This window comes from Panulirus ornatus, chromosome 29 (genome assembly GCF_036320965.1).
Source record: "Panulirus ornatus isolate Po-2019 chromosome 29, ASM3632096v1, whole genome shotgun sequence".
NCBI classification, from domain to species: domain Eukaryota; kingdom Metazoa; phylum Arthropoda; class Malacostraca; order Decapoda; family Palinuridae; genus Panulirus; species Panulirus ornatus.
In genome coordinates, this window is record NC_092252.1 from 24,448,448 (window position 1) to 24,464,508 (window position 16,061).

At 41.6% G+C, this 16,061-nt stretch overlaps 1 protein-coding gene across 1 annotated transcript in view; it reads right to left on the reverse strand.

Moving 5' to 3' along the window:
* Window positions 1-6,469: 6,469 nt before the first annotated feature.
* The window catches only part of LOC139758193 (eukaryotic translation initiation factor 2 subunit 3-like), a 64,070-nt gene continuing 54,478 nt past the window's right edge, over window positions 6,470-16,061 (reverse strand). The window contains exon 5 of the mRNA XM_071679424.1: window positions 6,470-6,726. Within this exon, the coding sequence (XP_071535525.1) occupies window positions 6,485-6,726 (242 nt within the window). The 3' untranslated portion in view covers window positions 6,470-6,484. The remainder of the gene's footprint in view (window positions 6,727-16,061) is intronic.

Here is a 16,061-nt window from a genome sequence, read left to right on the forward strand (position 1 = left end):
AACCACAGCTCCCTTTCCACATCCAGGCCCCAAAGAACTTTCCATGGTTTACCCCAGACGCTTCACATGCCCTGATTCAATCCATTGACAGCACATCGATCCCGGTATATATTATTTATTTATTTTGCTTTGTCGCTGTCTCCTTCTTAAGAAAACAGACGAAAGAATGGCTCTCATTCACAACGGATTGCATACTTGCCCCTCGTTCCAAAACTCTTGCATTCACCTCCCTAACAACCCTATCCATAAAAAAATTAAACAACCATGGAGACATCACATGGGGTTGTTAGGGAGGTGAATGCAAGAGTTTTGGAAAGAGGGGCAAGTATGAAGTCTGTTGTGGATGAGAGAGCTTGGGAAGTGAGTCAGTTGTTGTTCGCTGATGATACAGCGCTGGTGGCTGATTCATGAGAGAAACTGCAGAAGCTGGTGACTGAGTTTGGTAAAGTGTGTGAAAGAAGAAAGTTAAGAGTAAATGTGAATAAGAGTAAGGTTATTAGGTACAGTAAGGTTGAGGGTCAAGTCAATTGGGAGGTAAGTTTGAATGGAGAAAAACTGGAGGAAGTAAAGTGTTTAAGATATCTGGGAGTGGATCTGGCAGCAGATGGAACCATGGAAGCGGAAGTGGATCATAGGGTGGGGGAGGGGGCGAAAATTCTGGGAGCCTTAAAGAATGTGTGGAAGTTGAGAACATTATCTCAGAATGCAAAAATGGGTATGTTTGAAGGAATAGTGGTTCCAACAATTTTGTATGGTTGCGAGGCGTAGGCTATGGATAGAGTTGAGCCCAGGAGGGTGGATGTGCTGGAAATGAGATGTTTGAGGACAATGTGTGGTGTGAGGTGGTTTGATCGAGTAAGTAACGTAAGGGTAAGAGAGATGTGTGGAAATAAAAAGAGCGTGGTTGAGAGAGCAGAAGAGGGTGTTTTGAAATGGTTTGGGCACATGGAGAGAATGAGTGAGGAAAGATTGACCAAGAGGATATATGTGTCGGAGGTGGAGGGAACGAGGAGAAGTGGGAGACCAAATTGGAGGTGGAAAGATGGAGTGAAAAAGATTTCGTGTGATCGGGGCCTGAACATGCAGGAGGGTGAAAGGAGGGCAAGGAATAGAGTGAATTGGATCGATGTGGTATACCAGGGTTGACGTGCTGTCAGTGGATTGAATCAGGGCATGTGAAGCGTCTGGGGTAAACCATGGAAAGCTATGTAGGTATGTATATTTGTGTGTGTGGACGTGTATGTATATACATGTGTATGGGGGTGGGTTGGGCCATTTCTTTCGTCTGTTTTCTTGCGCTGCCTCGCAAACGCGGGAGACAGCGACTAAGCAAAAAAAAAAAAAAAAAAAAAAAAAAAAAAAAAAAAAAGACTTATGGTGAGGTGCCTGAGGATTGGCAGAATAATAATCAAAAAAATATTTGTTCATTTTGCTTTGTCGCTGTCTCCCACGTTAGCTAGATAGCGCAAGGAAACAGACGGAAGAATGTCCCAACCCACCCACATACACATGTATATACATACACGTCCACACACGCAAATATACATACCCATACATCTCAGCGTTTACATATATACACACACACAGACATATACATATATATACATGTACATAATTCATACTGTCTGCCTTTATTCACTCCCATCGCGACCTCGCCACACGTGAAATAACAACCCCCTCCCCCATCATGTGTGCGAGGTAGCACTAGGAAAAGACAACAAAGGCCCCATTCGTTCATACTCAGTCTCTATCTGTCATGTAATAATGCACCGAAACCACAGTTCCCTTTCCACATCCAGGCACCACACAACTTTACATGGTTTACCCCAGATGCTTCACATGCCCTGGTTCAATCCATTGACAGCACATCGACCCTGGTATACTACATCGTTCCAATTCACTCTATTCCTTGCACGCATTTCACCCTCCTGCATGTTCAGGCCCCGATCACTCAAAATCCTTTTCACTCCATCTTTCCACCTTCAATTTGGTCTCCCACTTCTCCTTGTTCCCTCCACTTCTGACACATATATCCTCTTTGTCAATCTTTCCTCACTCATTCTCTCCTTGTGACCAAACCATTTCAAAACACCCTCTTCTGCTCTCTCAACCACACTCTTTTTATTACCACACATCTCTCTTACCCTATTGTTACTTACTTGATCAAACCACCTCACACCACATAATGTCCTCAAACATCTCATTTCCAACACATCCACCCTCCTCCACACAACTTTATCCATAGCCCACACCTCACAACCATACAACATTGTTGGAACCACTATTCCTTCAAACATACCCATTTTTGCTTTCCGAGATAATGTTCTCGACTTCCACACATTCTTCAAGGCTCCCAGAATTTTCGCCCCCTCCCCTACCCTATGATTCACTTCTGCTTCCATGGTTCCATCCGCTGCCAAATCCACTCCCTGACCTACCATTTACTTTTGCTGGTAATAACACAATCAGCTGCTTTGTTGATACAGGACTGAACTAGTTAACATGACAATTATGTAAAACAAAGGTCAACGGCAATGGAATAATACCCTATCAAAAGGATATATGCATTTCTTTGACAAGCTGTCATTTTTCTTTGTTAATTCTAAAGTCTTCTACAATGTAAAATTCATAAAGTCACATTTTCTTGTTTTTTTCAATCAGCTTTGCATTCACTGAGATAACTTGGATTCACAGCAACTGTGCATATATTTAACACTATAAAATAGTAACATTTCAAATGAAATATTTTGTGTGTTGCTTTTTCTATCTGTATAAATTTCAAAGCTGTATTAAAAAAGCAAATTATTTTTGGACAGCACAATGGGAAAAAGAAGAAGGGCATGGGAAGGTGTTGTTGCTGAGTTACTGGAGGAGGATAATCACTTCCATCAGTTTGTGTGTTATCTATCTATCTATCCATATCTCTGATGCCTGTTCCCTCCTGGAACTCCCAAAGAAGAATGTTATTGCCAAGTCACTGGAGGATGATAATTACATCCATGTGTTTGTGCATGATCTATCTATGTCTCTGAAGCATGTCTCCTCCTGAACTCCCCCTCAAAAGGATGGCCACAGCAATAGTCTCCAAAACTAGTGAGTTCCAGTGTCGCTTCTTAGTCTTTACCGCCTCATCCTTAACAAGCCACTGACAAAGGGCAACTCTAGCACAGTGTTTCCAGAGGCTCCTACCTAATGTTCTTACTGACTACTTCTAACTAATGCTTCTACACAATGCTCCTACCTAAATATTCCTACCAACTACTTCTATCTATTGCTCTTACCATTTTGCCAAAAGGCAAGGATACTGCATAGCGCTCACCTAAGGAAAAGCCAAACGACAAGGTTCACCAAAGGAAAATCTGGTTATGAAGAATGAGCTGCATAAGACAAGTGTTGTGTGACAAGGAGAGATTGTACATTAATTTGAAGGAATGCCAGTAGTCCATGTGTGGGCAAAGCAAAAACAAATAACAGCTACCAAAGTCAAAGGAGCACAACCTGAAAACCGCTGAAGTGCAGGCTTACTACGAAGCCATAACTAACATTCCCAATACTCCAGCGGGTAGTATTGGTAATGTACCTCCTTGATCACTGGCTGCCTACCAACTACTACCAGAGCTTTATACCACTGGTACTAGGTTGTAGAATGTTCATTTGAGTAATTGTGATTAAGTGAAGTAGTTGGATATCGTGTATGCTGTTCAGGTGCTTGATGAGTATCTGCATTAGGAGTGTGAGGGTAGGGTGTTTGTGTTGCGAAGCAGCTGTTGCTGGGGACAGGAGAGGAAAAATTCTAACAGTTCATCTCCTATGTTTTAAGAGACCATTAATAGGGGGTGGAAGTGAGTGTGGGGGTCTCTTGCCTTTTGAAGTAGTAAGTGCAAGACCATAAATACCTTTAAACTGATGCTAGACAGGTACTTCACTGACATATCAACAAAGAAGCCACATTTGTTTTAATAATTTCTTGTTTTTTGAGAATCCAGCCATAGAGCAGATGTGGAAGTTTTTCCAATCCACATTTTCCTGTAAGTTTACCATGCTAATATCTTACCACTATATGGGATGGTATCTTTATTCACATCTTTATGCTGCAGGAAGAAGTGAGTGGAGAGGTGCTTTATGTTTTGCTGCGCTCTTTCTACCACTATATTTAATTTTATTTATTCTTCTTACAGATAACCTCATTTTGGACCATCAGGTCTCCTGTTATCTGTCCTTAACATGTACTCAAGCAAGAAGTAAAAAATGTAGATATAGTGTATCTACCAAAACAGGTATACTAAGTAAAAACCAATATCCTGGAAGTATTCATGCCACCTTAGGAAAAAAAAAAAAAAAAAAAAGGTAGATCAGATATTGGAGACCACTTTTCTCATAAGAATTATTCTATATAACAATCTGACTCATATAAGTGATTAGCCAGTCAGATCTAGATGTAATGGATGGTTATATGTATCATGTAAGTGTCCTTTGGCATTCATAGAAAGATGGCTATTGATGAAAAACATATATTAACATATGAATGCAAAGAAGTGAAAATTGGAGAACAAATGAAGGGACGGACTTTGAATGCAATTTCATCTTTAATGGCATCTGTAAATATTCCTTAAATATCTGTATAATTTCTGGCATTTTTTTCATAATTTTTCATAATACTTAATTGCTGTTTCCTGCATCAGCGAGGTCGTGCAAAGAAACAGAAGAATGGCCCAACCATCCATACACACACTTGTAAATATCAACATAAACGCCCACACATGAACAAATAAATACATAAACATTTCAATGTATACATACATATACATATTCACACTTGCAGCCTTCATCCATTCCTGTCGCCACCCCACCACACAGGAAACAGCATCCGCCCCCCCCTCAAGCGAGGTAGCTGCAGGAAAAGACAAAAAAAGGCCACAATTGTTCACACTCAGTCTCTACCTGTCATGTGTAATGCACCGAAACCACAGCTCCCTTTCCACATCCAGACACCACAGACCTTTCCATGGTTTACCCCAGACACTACACATGCCCTAGTTCTATCCATTGACAGCACGTCGACCCAACATAACACATCGTTCCAATTCACTCTATTCCTTGCACACCTTTCTCCCTCCTGTATGTTCAGGCCCTGATTGCTCAAAATCTTTTTCACTCCATTCTTCCACCTCCAATTTGGTCTCCCACTTCTTCTTGTTCCCTCCACCTCTGACACATATATCCTCTTTGTCAATCTTTTCTCACTATTCTCTCCATGTGTCCAACCCATTTCAACACGCCCTCTTCTGCTCTCTCAACCACACTCTTTCTATTACTGCACATCCCTCTTACCCTTTCATTACTTACTCAATCAAACCACCTCAGACCACATATTGTCCTCAAACATTTCATTTCCAACACATCCATCCTCCTTCACACAACCCTATCTATAGCCCAATGCCTGACAATCATATAACATTGTTGGAACCACTATTCCTTCAAACATACTCATTTTTGCTCTCCGAGAAAATGTTCTCATCTTCCACACATTCTTCAACGCTCCTAGAACCTTCGCCACCTCCCCCACCCTGAGGCTCACTTCCGCTTTCATGGTTCCATCCGCTGCTAAATCCACTCCCAGATATTTAAAACATTTCACTTCCTCCAGTTTTTCTCCATTAAAACTTTCCTCCCAATTAACTTGCCCCTCAACCCTACTGAACCTAAAAACCTTGCTCTTATTCACATTTACCCGAAATTTTCTCCTTTCACACACTTTGCCAAACTCAGTCATCAACTTCTGCAGTTTCTCACCCGAATCAACATTTTATCCCTTGTAGAAATAATCATGTCTGACAATCTCGCATTCTGCAACCAGAAGTTAATGGGTTGGACTTTGAAAAAATAGGAAGGTCAAACCAATTCTAGTACTTTTCAAGACATACTTTTCAAACTAGAAAGCTTATTACTACTTTTTAAAATCACTGAAACTGGTGAGCAGGAAAAGTTCAGTAAACATTTACAACCCACAATGACTAAACAAACAAAAGAACTTCTGAATCATCTGAAATCACTATACTTTGGTCAAAGAAGTGCAGATATGGGAGAAATGTAACATGTATGAAAAATAAAAATAATCGTAAACCTATTTAACTATCTAATCTGCCCTGAAAAACACACTATACCACAAAATTCATCAGCTAAAGAATAATGGTGGCAAGAGTATACCATTAATAGTGTGAACATTTAGGACCTGCAGCTGTATCACAAAACCTATAAAAATAATGATGTTTTGAAGTAACAAAAGGAAAGATTCAAGTATCCTGGACATATAAAAATGTCAGCTAAGACATGGGGGTATGCAGACCCACAGGCAGCAGTTGTAAAAGTCTGATTCATCAGCAGAACGACATGCAACCTGGTTTCACAATGAGCTGTGTGGGTACAACATAAATGAAACTGTAAGATGGCAGGCATAAGGTACTGCCTCCATGAGTTACACAGGTCATGAACAGCTAAAATATGGCATGTATAAGCACTGCTTCCATGAGTTAAACAGGTCATGAACTACCTTATTTCTAAACTTACCCTGGATAAATCTGAGGATCTGGTCATACTGTTCTCGAAGCTGAGATTCTCTACAAAGATCTATCTTATTCTGAAGGATGAGGATATGTTTGAGTTTCATGATCTCAATAGCTGCCAGATGCTCCGAGGTTTGTGGTTGTGGGCAAGTCTCATTAGCAGCTACAAATGGATAAAATGCAAGATTAACATTTCAAAGTTCCAGTTTTCCCTGAAATTAATATGTTGGTAAGATTAATATTTTGGTAAGATTAATCTCAAGTCAGCCAAAGCTCACTTAAAAAACTAGTTTGAATACTTATCAAAACACTAAGTCTCTTTGTAAAATTCATATATGAATCCAAATTATGTGACAAGGCAACATCTATACAAAAATGTAATAACATATTCCTAAGACCCTTCTCAAGAGGTTCTACAGTTCAGCTACTGTGCTATAATTAATAACAAGGAAAAGATACTCTTTGGAGTGAGATGTTCCTTAACAAGCTTGTACTGTAATGATAAACATTGCTGAAGGTCACTTTTCACTTGCAGCTTAACCACAAGTAGACAGAATATGGTAACACCTAAAGCTATGTATATACAAAGTATACATATATAAACACAAGGGGGTAATGGAGGAACATTAGGAATCTTTCAGAATGGGAACCTGACATATAACAGCAATTATTTTTTTTTTTTTTATTATACTTTGTCGCTGTCTCCCGCGTTTGCGAGGTAGCGCAAGGAAACAGACGAAAGAAATGGCCCAACCCCCCCTCATACACATGTATATACCTACGTCCACACACGCAAATATACATACCTACACAGCTTTCCATGGTTTACCCCAGACGCTTCACATGCCCTGCTTCAATCCACTGACAGCATGTCAACCCCGGTATACCACATCGCTCCAATTCACCCTATTCCTTGCCCTCCTTTCACCCTCCTGCATGTTCAGGCCCCGATCACACAAAATCTTTTTCACTCCATCTTTCCACCTCCAATTTGGTCTCCCTCTTCTCCTTGTTCCCTCCACCTCCGACACATATATCCTCTTGGTCAATCTTTCCTCACTCATCCTCTCCATGTGCCCAAACCACTTCAACCACAGTAATAAGAATAATAATCAAAATAATGAGAGGGGCAATGATGCAGTTGGGGATGAGAGGGTCTGAGAAGTGACTCAGCTGTTGTTTGATGATGATACAGAACTGGTGGCTGATCCAAAAGAGAACTGCAGCGGTAGGTGACCAAATTTGGAAGTGTGTGTGAAGGAAGGAGAAAGTCGAGAATAAATGTGAATAAAAGCAAGGTTTTTTGGTTCAGCAAGGTTGAGGGACAAGTTAGTTGGGATGTAAGTCTGAATGGAGAAAAACTGGAGGAGGTTCAGTGTCTTAGATACCTGGGAGTGGACTTGGTAGTGAATGGAACCATGGAAGTGGAAGTGAGTCACAGGGTGGAGGAAGGGGCGATGGTTCCAGGAGTGATAAAGAATGTGTTGAAGAGATAATGCTATCTCTGAGAGCAAAAATGAGTGTGTGTTGGAAATGAGATGTGTAAGGACAGTATGTGGTGTGAGATGGTTTGATTAAGTAATAAAAGTGTAGGACTGATGTGTGGTAATAAAAAGAATATGGTTGAGAGAGCACAAGAGGGTGTGTAGAAATGGTTTGGATATATGAAGAGAATGAGTGAAGAAAGGTTGACAAAGAGGCTATATGTAAGAAGTGGAGGGAACACAGAGAAGCAGGAGACCAAATTGGAGGAAGAAGGATGGAGCAAAAAAGGTTTTTGAGCCATCAGGGCCGATTTTCTCACACTATTAACCTCCTTTGCAAATAATATTCTCCCTGAAGTTTGCTGATACTTAATTGGGTGTTGCTGGACCTTTGGCAAGGCTGTATAAATGGTAGTAAAGTCTACAAGGAAATTCTTGCCCCAAAAGAGTTTACATTTCCCTACTGAAAGTAGAGTAGCCTTAAACTCCAGAAGCCTTAGGAGCCTTAAGAAAGGCTCTGGAGTAACTAAATTATTTTTTCTTGCATAACTGAATGCTACTTCCTAAATCAATAAGGTAATGCCCAGAAACAAAGAATGGCACAACCGCTCACATACACACATATGCATACATTTATGCATGCAAACATAAATATCCATAGACATAAATAAACATAAACTGGGGATGTATAAAAGAAAGAGGCAGGAGGTCAAGAGAAAGGTTATTTTTTTTTTTTTTTATTATACTTTGTCGCTGTCTCCCGCGTTTGCGAGGTAGCGCAAGGAAACAGACGAAAGAAATGGCCCAACCCCCCCCCATACACATGTATATACATACGTCCACACACACAAATATACACACCTACACAGCTTTCCATGGTTTACCCCAGACGCTTCATATGCCTTGATTCAATCCACTGACAGCACGTCAACCCCGGTATACCACATCGCTCCAATTCACTCTATTCCTTGCACTCCTTTCACCCTCCTGCATGTTCAGGCCCCGATCACACAAAATCTTTTTCACTCCATCTTTCCACCTCCAATTTGGTCTCCCTCTTCTCCTCGTTCCCTCCACCTCCGACACATATATCCTCTTGGTCAATCTTTCCTCACTCATTCTCTCCATGTGCCCAAACCACTTCAAAACACCCTCTTCTGCTCTCTCAACCACGCTCTTTTTATTTCCACACATCTCTCTTACCCTTACGTTACTCACTCGATCAAACCACCTCACACCACACATTGTCCTCAAACATCTCATTTCCAGCACATCCATCCTCCTGCGCACTACTCTATCCATAGCCCACGCCTCGCAACCATACAACATTGTTAGAACCACTATTCCTTCAAACATACCCATTTTTGCTTTCCGAGATAATGTTCTCGACTTCCACACATTCTTCAAGGCCCCCAGAATTTTCGCCCCCTCCCCCACCCTATGATCCACTTCTGCTTCCATGGTTCCATCCGCTGACAGATCCACTCCCAGATATCTAAAACACTTCACTTCCTCCAGTTTTTCTCCATTCAAACTCACCTCCCAATTGACTTGACCCTCAACCCTACTGTACCTAATAACCTTGCTCTTATTCACATTTACTCTTAACTTTCTTCTTCCACACACTTTACCAAACTCAGTCACCAGCTTCTGCAGTTTCTCACATGAATCAGCCACCAGCGCTGTATCATCAGCGAACAACAACTGACTCACTTCCCAAGCTCTCTCATCCCCAACAGACTTCATACTTGCCCCTCTTTCCAAAACTCTTGCATTTACCTCCCTAACAACCCCATCCATAAACAAATTAAACAACCATGGAGACATCACACACCCCTGCCGCAAACCTACATTCACTGAGAACCAATCACTTTCCTCTCTTCCTACATGTACACATGCCTTACATCCTCGATAAAAACTTTTCACTGCTTCTAACAACTTTCCTCCCACACCATATATTCTTAATACCTTCCACAGAGCATCTCTATCAACTCTATCATATGCCTTCTCCAGATCCATAAATGCTACATACAAATCCATTTGCTTTTCTAAGTATTTCTCACATACATTCTTCAAAGCAAACACCTGATCCACACATCCTCTACCACTTCTGAAACCACACTGCTCTTCCCCAATCTGATGCTCTGTACATGCCTTCACCCTCTCAATCAATACCCTCCCATATAATTTACCAGGAATACTCAACAAACTTATACCTCTGTAATTTGAGCACTCACTCTTATCCCCTTTGCCTTTGTACAATGGCACTATGCACGCATTCCGCCAATCCTCAGGCACCTCACCATGAGTCATACATACATTAAATAACCTTACCAACCAGTCAACAATACAGTCACCCCCTTTTTTAATAAATTCCACTGCAATACCATCCGGACCTGCTGCCTTGCCGGCTTTCATCTTCCGCAAAGCTTTCACTACCTCTTCTCTGTTTACCAAATCATTTTCCCTAACCCTCTCACTTTGCACACCACCTCGACCAAAACACCCTATATCTGCCACTCTATCATCAAACACATTCAACAAACCTTCAAAATACTTACTCCATCTCCTTCTCACATCACCACTACTTGTTATCACCTCCCCATTTGCGCCCTTCACTGAAGTTCCCATTTGCTCCCTTGTCTTACGCACTTTATTTACCTCCTTCCAGAACATCTTTTTATTCTCCCTAAAATTTAATGATACTCTCTCACCCCAACTCTCATTTGCCCTTTTTTTCACTTCTTGCACCTTTCTCTTGACCTCCTGTCTCTTTCTTTTATACATCTCCCACTCAATTGCATTTTTTCCCTGCAAAAATCGTCCAAATGCCTCTCTCTTCTCTTTCACTAATACTCTTACTTCTTCATCCCACCACTCACTACCCTTTCTAATCAACCCACCTCCCACTCTTCTCATGCCACAAGCATCTTTTGCGCAATCCATCACTGATTCCCTAAATACATCCCATTCCTCCTCCACTCCCCTTACTTCCATTGTTCTCACCTTTTTCCATTCTGTACTCAGTCTCTCCTGGTACTTCCTCACACAGGTCTCCTTCCCAAGCTCACTTACTCTCACCACCCTCTTCACCCCAACATTCACTCTTCTTTTCTGAAAACCCATACAAATCTTCACCTTTGCCTCCACAAGATAATGATCAGACATCCCTCCAGTTGCACCTCTCAGCACATTAACATCCAAAAGTCTCTCTTTCGCACGCCTGTCAATTAACACGTAATCCAATAACGCTCTCTGGCCATCTCTCCTACTTACATAAGTATACTTATGTATATCTCGCTTTTTAAACCAGGTATTCCCAATCATCAGTCCTTTTTCAGCACATAAATCTACAAGCTCTTCACCATTTCCATTTACAACACTGAACACCCCATGTATACCAATTATTCCCTCAACTGCCACATTACTCACATTTGCATTCAAATCACCCAACACTATAACCCGGTCTCTTGCATCAAAACCACTAACACACTCATTCAGCTGCTCCCAAAACACTTGCCTCTCGTGATCTTTCTTCTCATGCCCAGGTGCATATGCACCAATAATCACCCACCTCTCTCCATCAACTTTCAGTTTTACCCATATTAATCGAGAATTTACTTTCTTACATTCTATCACATACTCCCGCAACTCCTGTTTCAGGAGTATTGCTACTCCTTCCCTTGCTCTTGTCCTCTCACTAACCCCTGACTCTACTCCCCAGACATTCCCAAACCACTCTTCCCCTTTACCCTTGAGCTTCGTTTCACTCAGAGCCAAAACATCCAGGTTCCTTTCCTCAAACATACTACCTATCTCTCCTTTTTTCACATCTTGGTTACATCCACACACATTTAGGCACCCCACTCTGAGCCTTCGAGGAGGATGAGCACTCCCCGCATGACTCCTTCTTCTGTTTCCCATTTTAGAAAGTTACTACAAGGAGGGGAGGATTTCCGGCCCCCCGCTCCCGTCCCCTCTAGTCGCTTTCTACGACACGCGAGGAATACGTGGAAGTATTCTTTCACCCCTATCCCCAGGGATAATATACATATATATATACATATACACATACACACACATACACACACACGCACACACACACACACAAACACACACATACATATATATACATATGAAAAATGTAAGAAACAATTTAGAAAACTGAAACTTCTAGCTTGAAATGAATGAAAAATGAATGTCACATAATGGTTCAACCTCTGGCTATGGAAAAAGGAAATGTATAATTTATTTACACAAACGTCAATAGAGAAAGGTGCAAGAGGCAAAAAAGAGGGCAAATGAGAGTTGGGGTGAGAGAGTAGCACTAAATTTTAGGGAGGATAAAAAGATGGTTTGGAAGTAGGTAAATAAAGTGCGTAAGACAAGGGAACAAATGGAAACATCAGTGAAGGAGGCTCATGGGGAGGTGATAACAAGTAGTGGTGACGTGAGACGATGGAGTGAGTATTATGAAGGTTTGTTAAATGTGTTTGATGACAGAGTGGCATATATAGAGTGTTTTGGTAGAGGTGGTGTGCAAAGTGAGAGGGTTCGGGAGAATGATCTGGTAAAAAGAGAAGAGGTAGTAAAAGCTTTGTGGAAGATGAAAGCCAGCAAGGAAGCGGGTTTGGACGGTATTGCAGTGGAATTTATTAAAAAAGGGGGTGACTGTATTGTTGATTGGTTGGTAAGGTTATTCAATGTATGTATAACTCATGGTGAGGTGCCTCAGGACTGGCAGAATACTTGCATAGTGCCAATGTACAAAGGCAAAGGGGATAAGAGTGAGTGCTCAAATTACAGAGGTAAAAGTTTGTTGAGTATTCCTGGGAAATTATATGGGAGGGTATTGACTGCGAGGGTGAAGACATGTACAGAGCTTCAGATTGGGGAAGAGCAGTGTGGTTTCAGAAGTGGTAGAGGATGTGTGATCAGGTGTTTGCTTTGAAGAATGTATGTGAGAAATACTTAGAAAAGCAAATGGATTTGTATGTAGCATTTATGGATCTGGAGAAGGCATATGATAGAGTTGATAGAGATGTTCTGTGGAAGGTATTAAGAATATATGGTGTGGGAGGTAAGTTGTTAGAAGCAGTGAAAAGTTTTTATCTAGGATGTAAGGCATGTGTACGTGTAGGAAGAGAGGAAAGTGATTGGTTCTCAGTGAATGTTGGTTTGTGGCATGGGTGCGTGATGTCTCCATGGTTGTTTTATTTGTTTATGGATGGGGTTGTTTGAGAGGTGAATGCAAGAGTTTTGGAAAGAGGGGCAAGTATGCAGTCTGTTGTGGATGAGAGAGCTTGGAAAGCGAGTCAGTTGTTGTTCGCTAATGATACAGCGCTAGTGGCTGATTTGGGTGAGAAACTGCAGAAGCTGGTGAGTGAGTTTGGTAAAGTGTGTGAAAGAAGAGAGCTGAGAGTAAATGTGAATAAGAGCAAGGTTATTACGTACAGTAAGGTTGAGGGACAAGTCAACTGGGAGATAAGTTTGAATGGAGAAAAACTTGAGGAAGTGAAGTGTTTTAGATATAAGGGAGTGGATTTGGCAGCGGATGGAACCATGGAAGCAGAAGTTAATCACAGGGTGGGGGAGGGGGCGAAAGCTCAGGAAGCGGTGAAGAATGTGTGGAAGTTGAGAATGTTATCTTGGAAAGCAAAAATGGGCATGTTTGAAGGAATAGTGGTTCCAACAATGTTATATGGGTGCGAAGCGTGGGCTATACATAGAGTTGTGCAGAGGAGGGGGGATGTGCTGGAAATGAGATGTCTGAGGACAATATGTGGTGTGAGGTGGTTTGATCAAGTAAGTAATGAAAGGGTAAGAGAGATGTGTGGTAATAAAAAGAGTGTGGTTGAGAGAGAAGAGGGTGTTTTGAAATAGTTTGGTCACAAGGAGAGAATGAGTGAGGAAAGAGTGACAGAGGATATATGTGTCAGAAGTGGAGGGAACGAGGAGAAGTGGGAGACCAAATTGGAGGTGGAAAGATGGAGTGTAAAAGATTTTGAGTGATCGGGGCCTGAACATGCAGAAGAGTGAAAGGCATGCAAGGAATAGAGTGAACTGGAACGATGTGGTATACTGGGGTCCATAAGCTGTCAATGGATTGAACTAGGGCATGTGAAGCATTTGGGGTAAACCATGGAAAATTCTGTGGGGCCTGGATGTGTAAAGGGAGCTGTGGTTTCAGTGCATTATACATGACAGCCAAAGACTGTCAACGATTGTGGCCTTTGTTGTCTTTTCCTAGCGCTACCTCGCGCACATGTGGGGGGAGGGGGTTTCCATTTTCACGGGTGGTGGGGTGGTGACACGAATGAATAAGGGCAGACAGTACAAATTATGTACATGTGTATATATGTATATGTCTGTGTGTGTATATGTATACGTTGAGATGTATAGATATGTATATGTGCTGTGTGTGTGGACGTCTATGCATATACATGTGTATGTGGGTGGGTTGGGCCATTCCTTCGTCTGTTTCCTTGCACTACCTCGCTAACTTAGGAGACAGCGACAAAGTATAATAAATAAATATAAATATATACATATATATATGCATAAGAAAAAAGATTAGTAGTGAGAGAGAAGAGAGAGGCATTTGGACGATTTTTGCAAATGATTGGGAGACGTATAAAAGAAAGGGGCACAAGGTCAAGAGAAAGGTGCAAGAGGTGAAAAAGAGGGCAAATGAGAGTTGGGGTGAGAGAGTATCATTAAATTTTAGGTAGAATAAAAAGAGGTTTTGGAAGGAGGTAAATAAAGTGTGTAAGACATGAGGACAAACGGGAACATCTAGGAAGGGGGCTAATGGGGAGGTAATAACAAGTAGTGGTGATGTGAGAAGGAGATGGAGTGAGTATTTTGAAGGTTTGTTGAATGTATTAGATGATAGAGTGGCAGATATAGTGTTTTTGGTCGAGGCGGTGTAAGAATTGAGTGGGTCAGGGAGAATGGTTAGGTAAACAGTGAAGAGGTAGTGAAAGCTTTGTGGAAGATGAAAGCTGGTAAGGGGGCAGATTTGGATGGTACTGCAGTGGAATCTATTAAGAAAAAGGGGGTAAGGTTGGTAAGGATTGATGGAATGCATGCATAGTGCCAGTGTATAAAGTCAAAGGGGATAAAGGTGAGTGGTCAAATTCCAAAGGTATATGTTTGCTGAGTATTCCTGGGAAATTACATGGGAGGGTATTGACTGCGAGGGTGAAGGCATGTACAGAGCATCAGATTGGGGAAGAGCAGTGTGGTTTCAGAAGTGGTAGAGGATGTGTGATCAGGTGTTTTTGCTTTGAAGAATGTATATGAGAAATACTTAGAAAAGCAAATGGATTTGCATGTAGCATTTATGGATCTGGAGAAGGTATATGATAGAGTTGATAGAGATGTTCTGTGGAAGGTATTAAGAATATATGGTGTGGGAGGTAAGTTGTTAGAAGCAGTGAAAAGTTTTTATCGAGGATGTAAGGCATGTGTACGTGAAGGAAGAGAGGAAAGTGATTGGTTCTCAGTGAATGTAGGTTTGCGGCAGGGGTGCGTGATGCCTCCATGGTTGTTTTATTTGTTTATGGATGGGGTTGTTAGGGAGGTGAATGCAAGTCTTGGAAAGAGGGGCAAGCATGCAGTCTGTTGTGGATGTGAGAGCTTGGGAAGTGAGTCAGTTGTTGTTCGCTAATGATACAGCGCTGGTGGCTGATTCGGGTGAGAAACTGCAGAAGCTGGTGAGTGAGTTTGGTAAAGTGTGTGAAAGAAGAAAGCTGACAGTAAATGTGAATAAGAGCAAGGTTATTAGGTACAGTAAGGTTGAGGGACAAGTCAACTGGGAGGTAAGTTTGAATGGAGAAAAACTGGAGGAAGTGAAGTGTTTTAGATACGTGGGAGTGGATTTGGCAGCGGATGGAACCATGCAAGCGGAAGTGAATCATAGGGTGGGGGAGGGGGCGAAAGCTCCAGAAGCGTTGAAAAAATGTGTGGAAGTTGAGAACGTTATCTTGGAAAGCAAAAATGGGTATGTTTG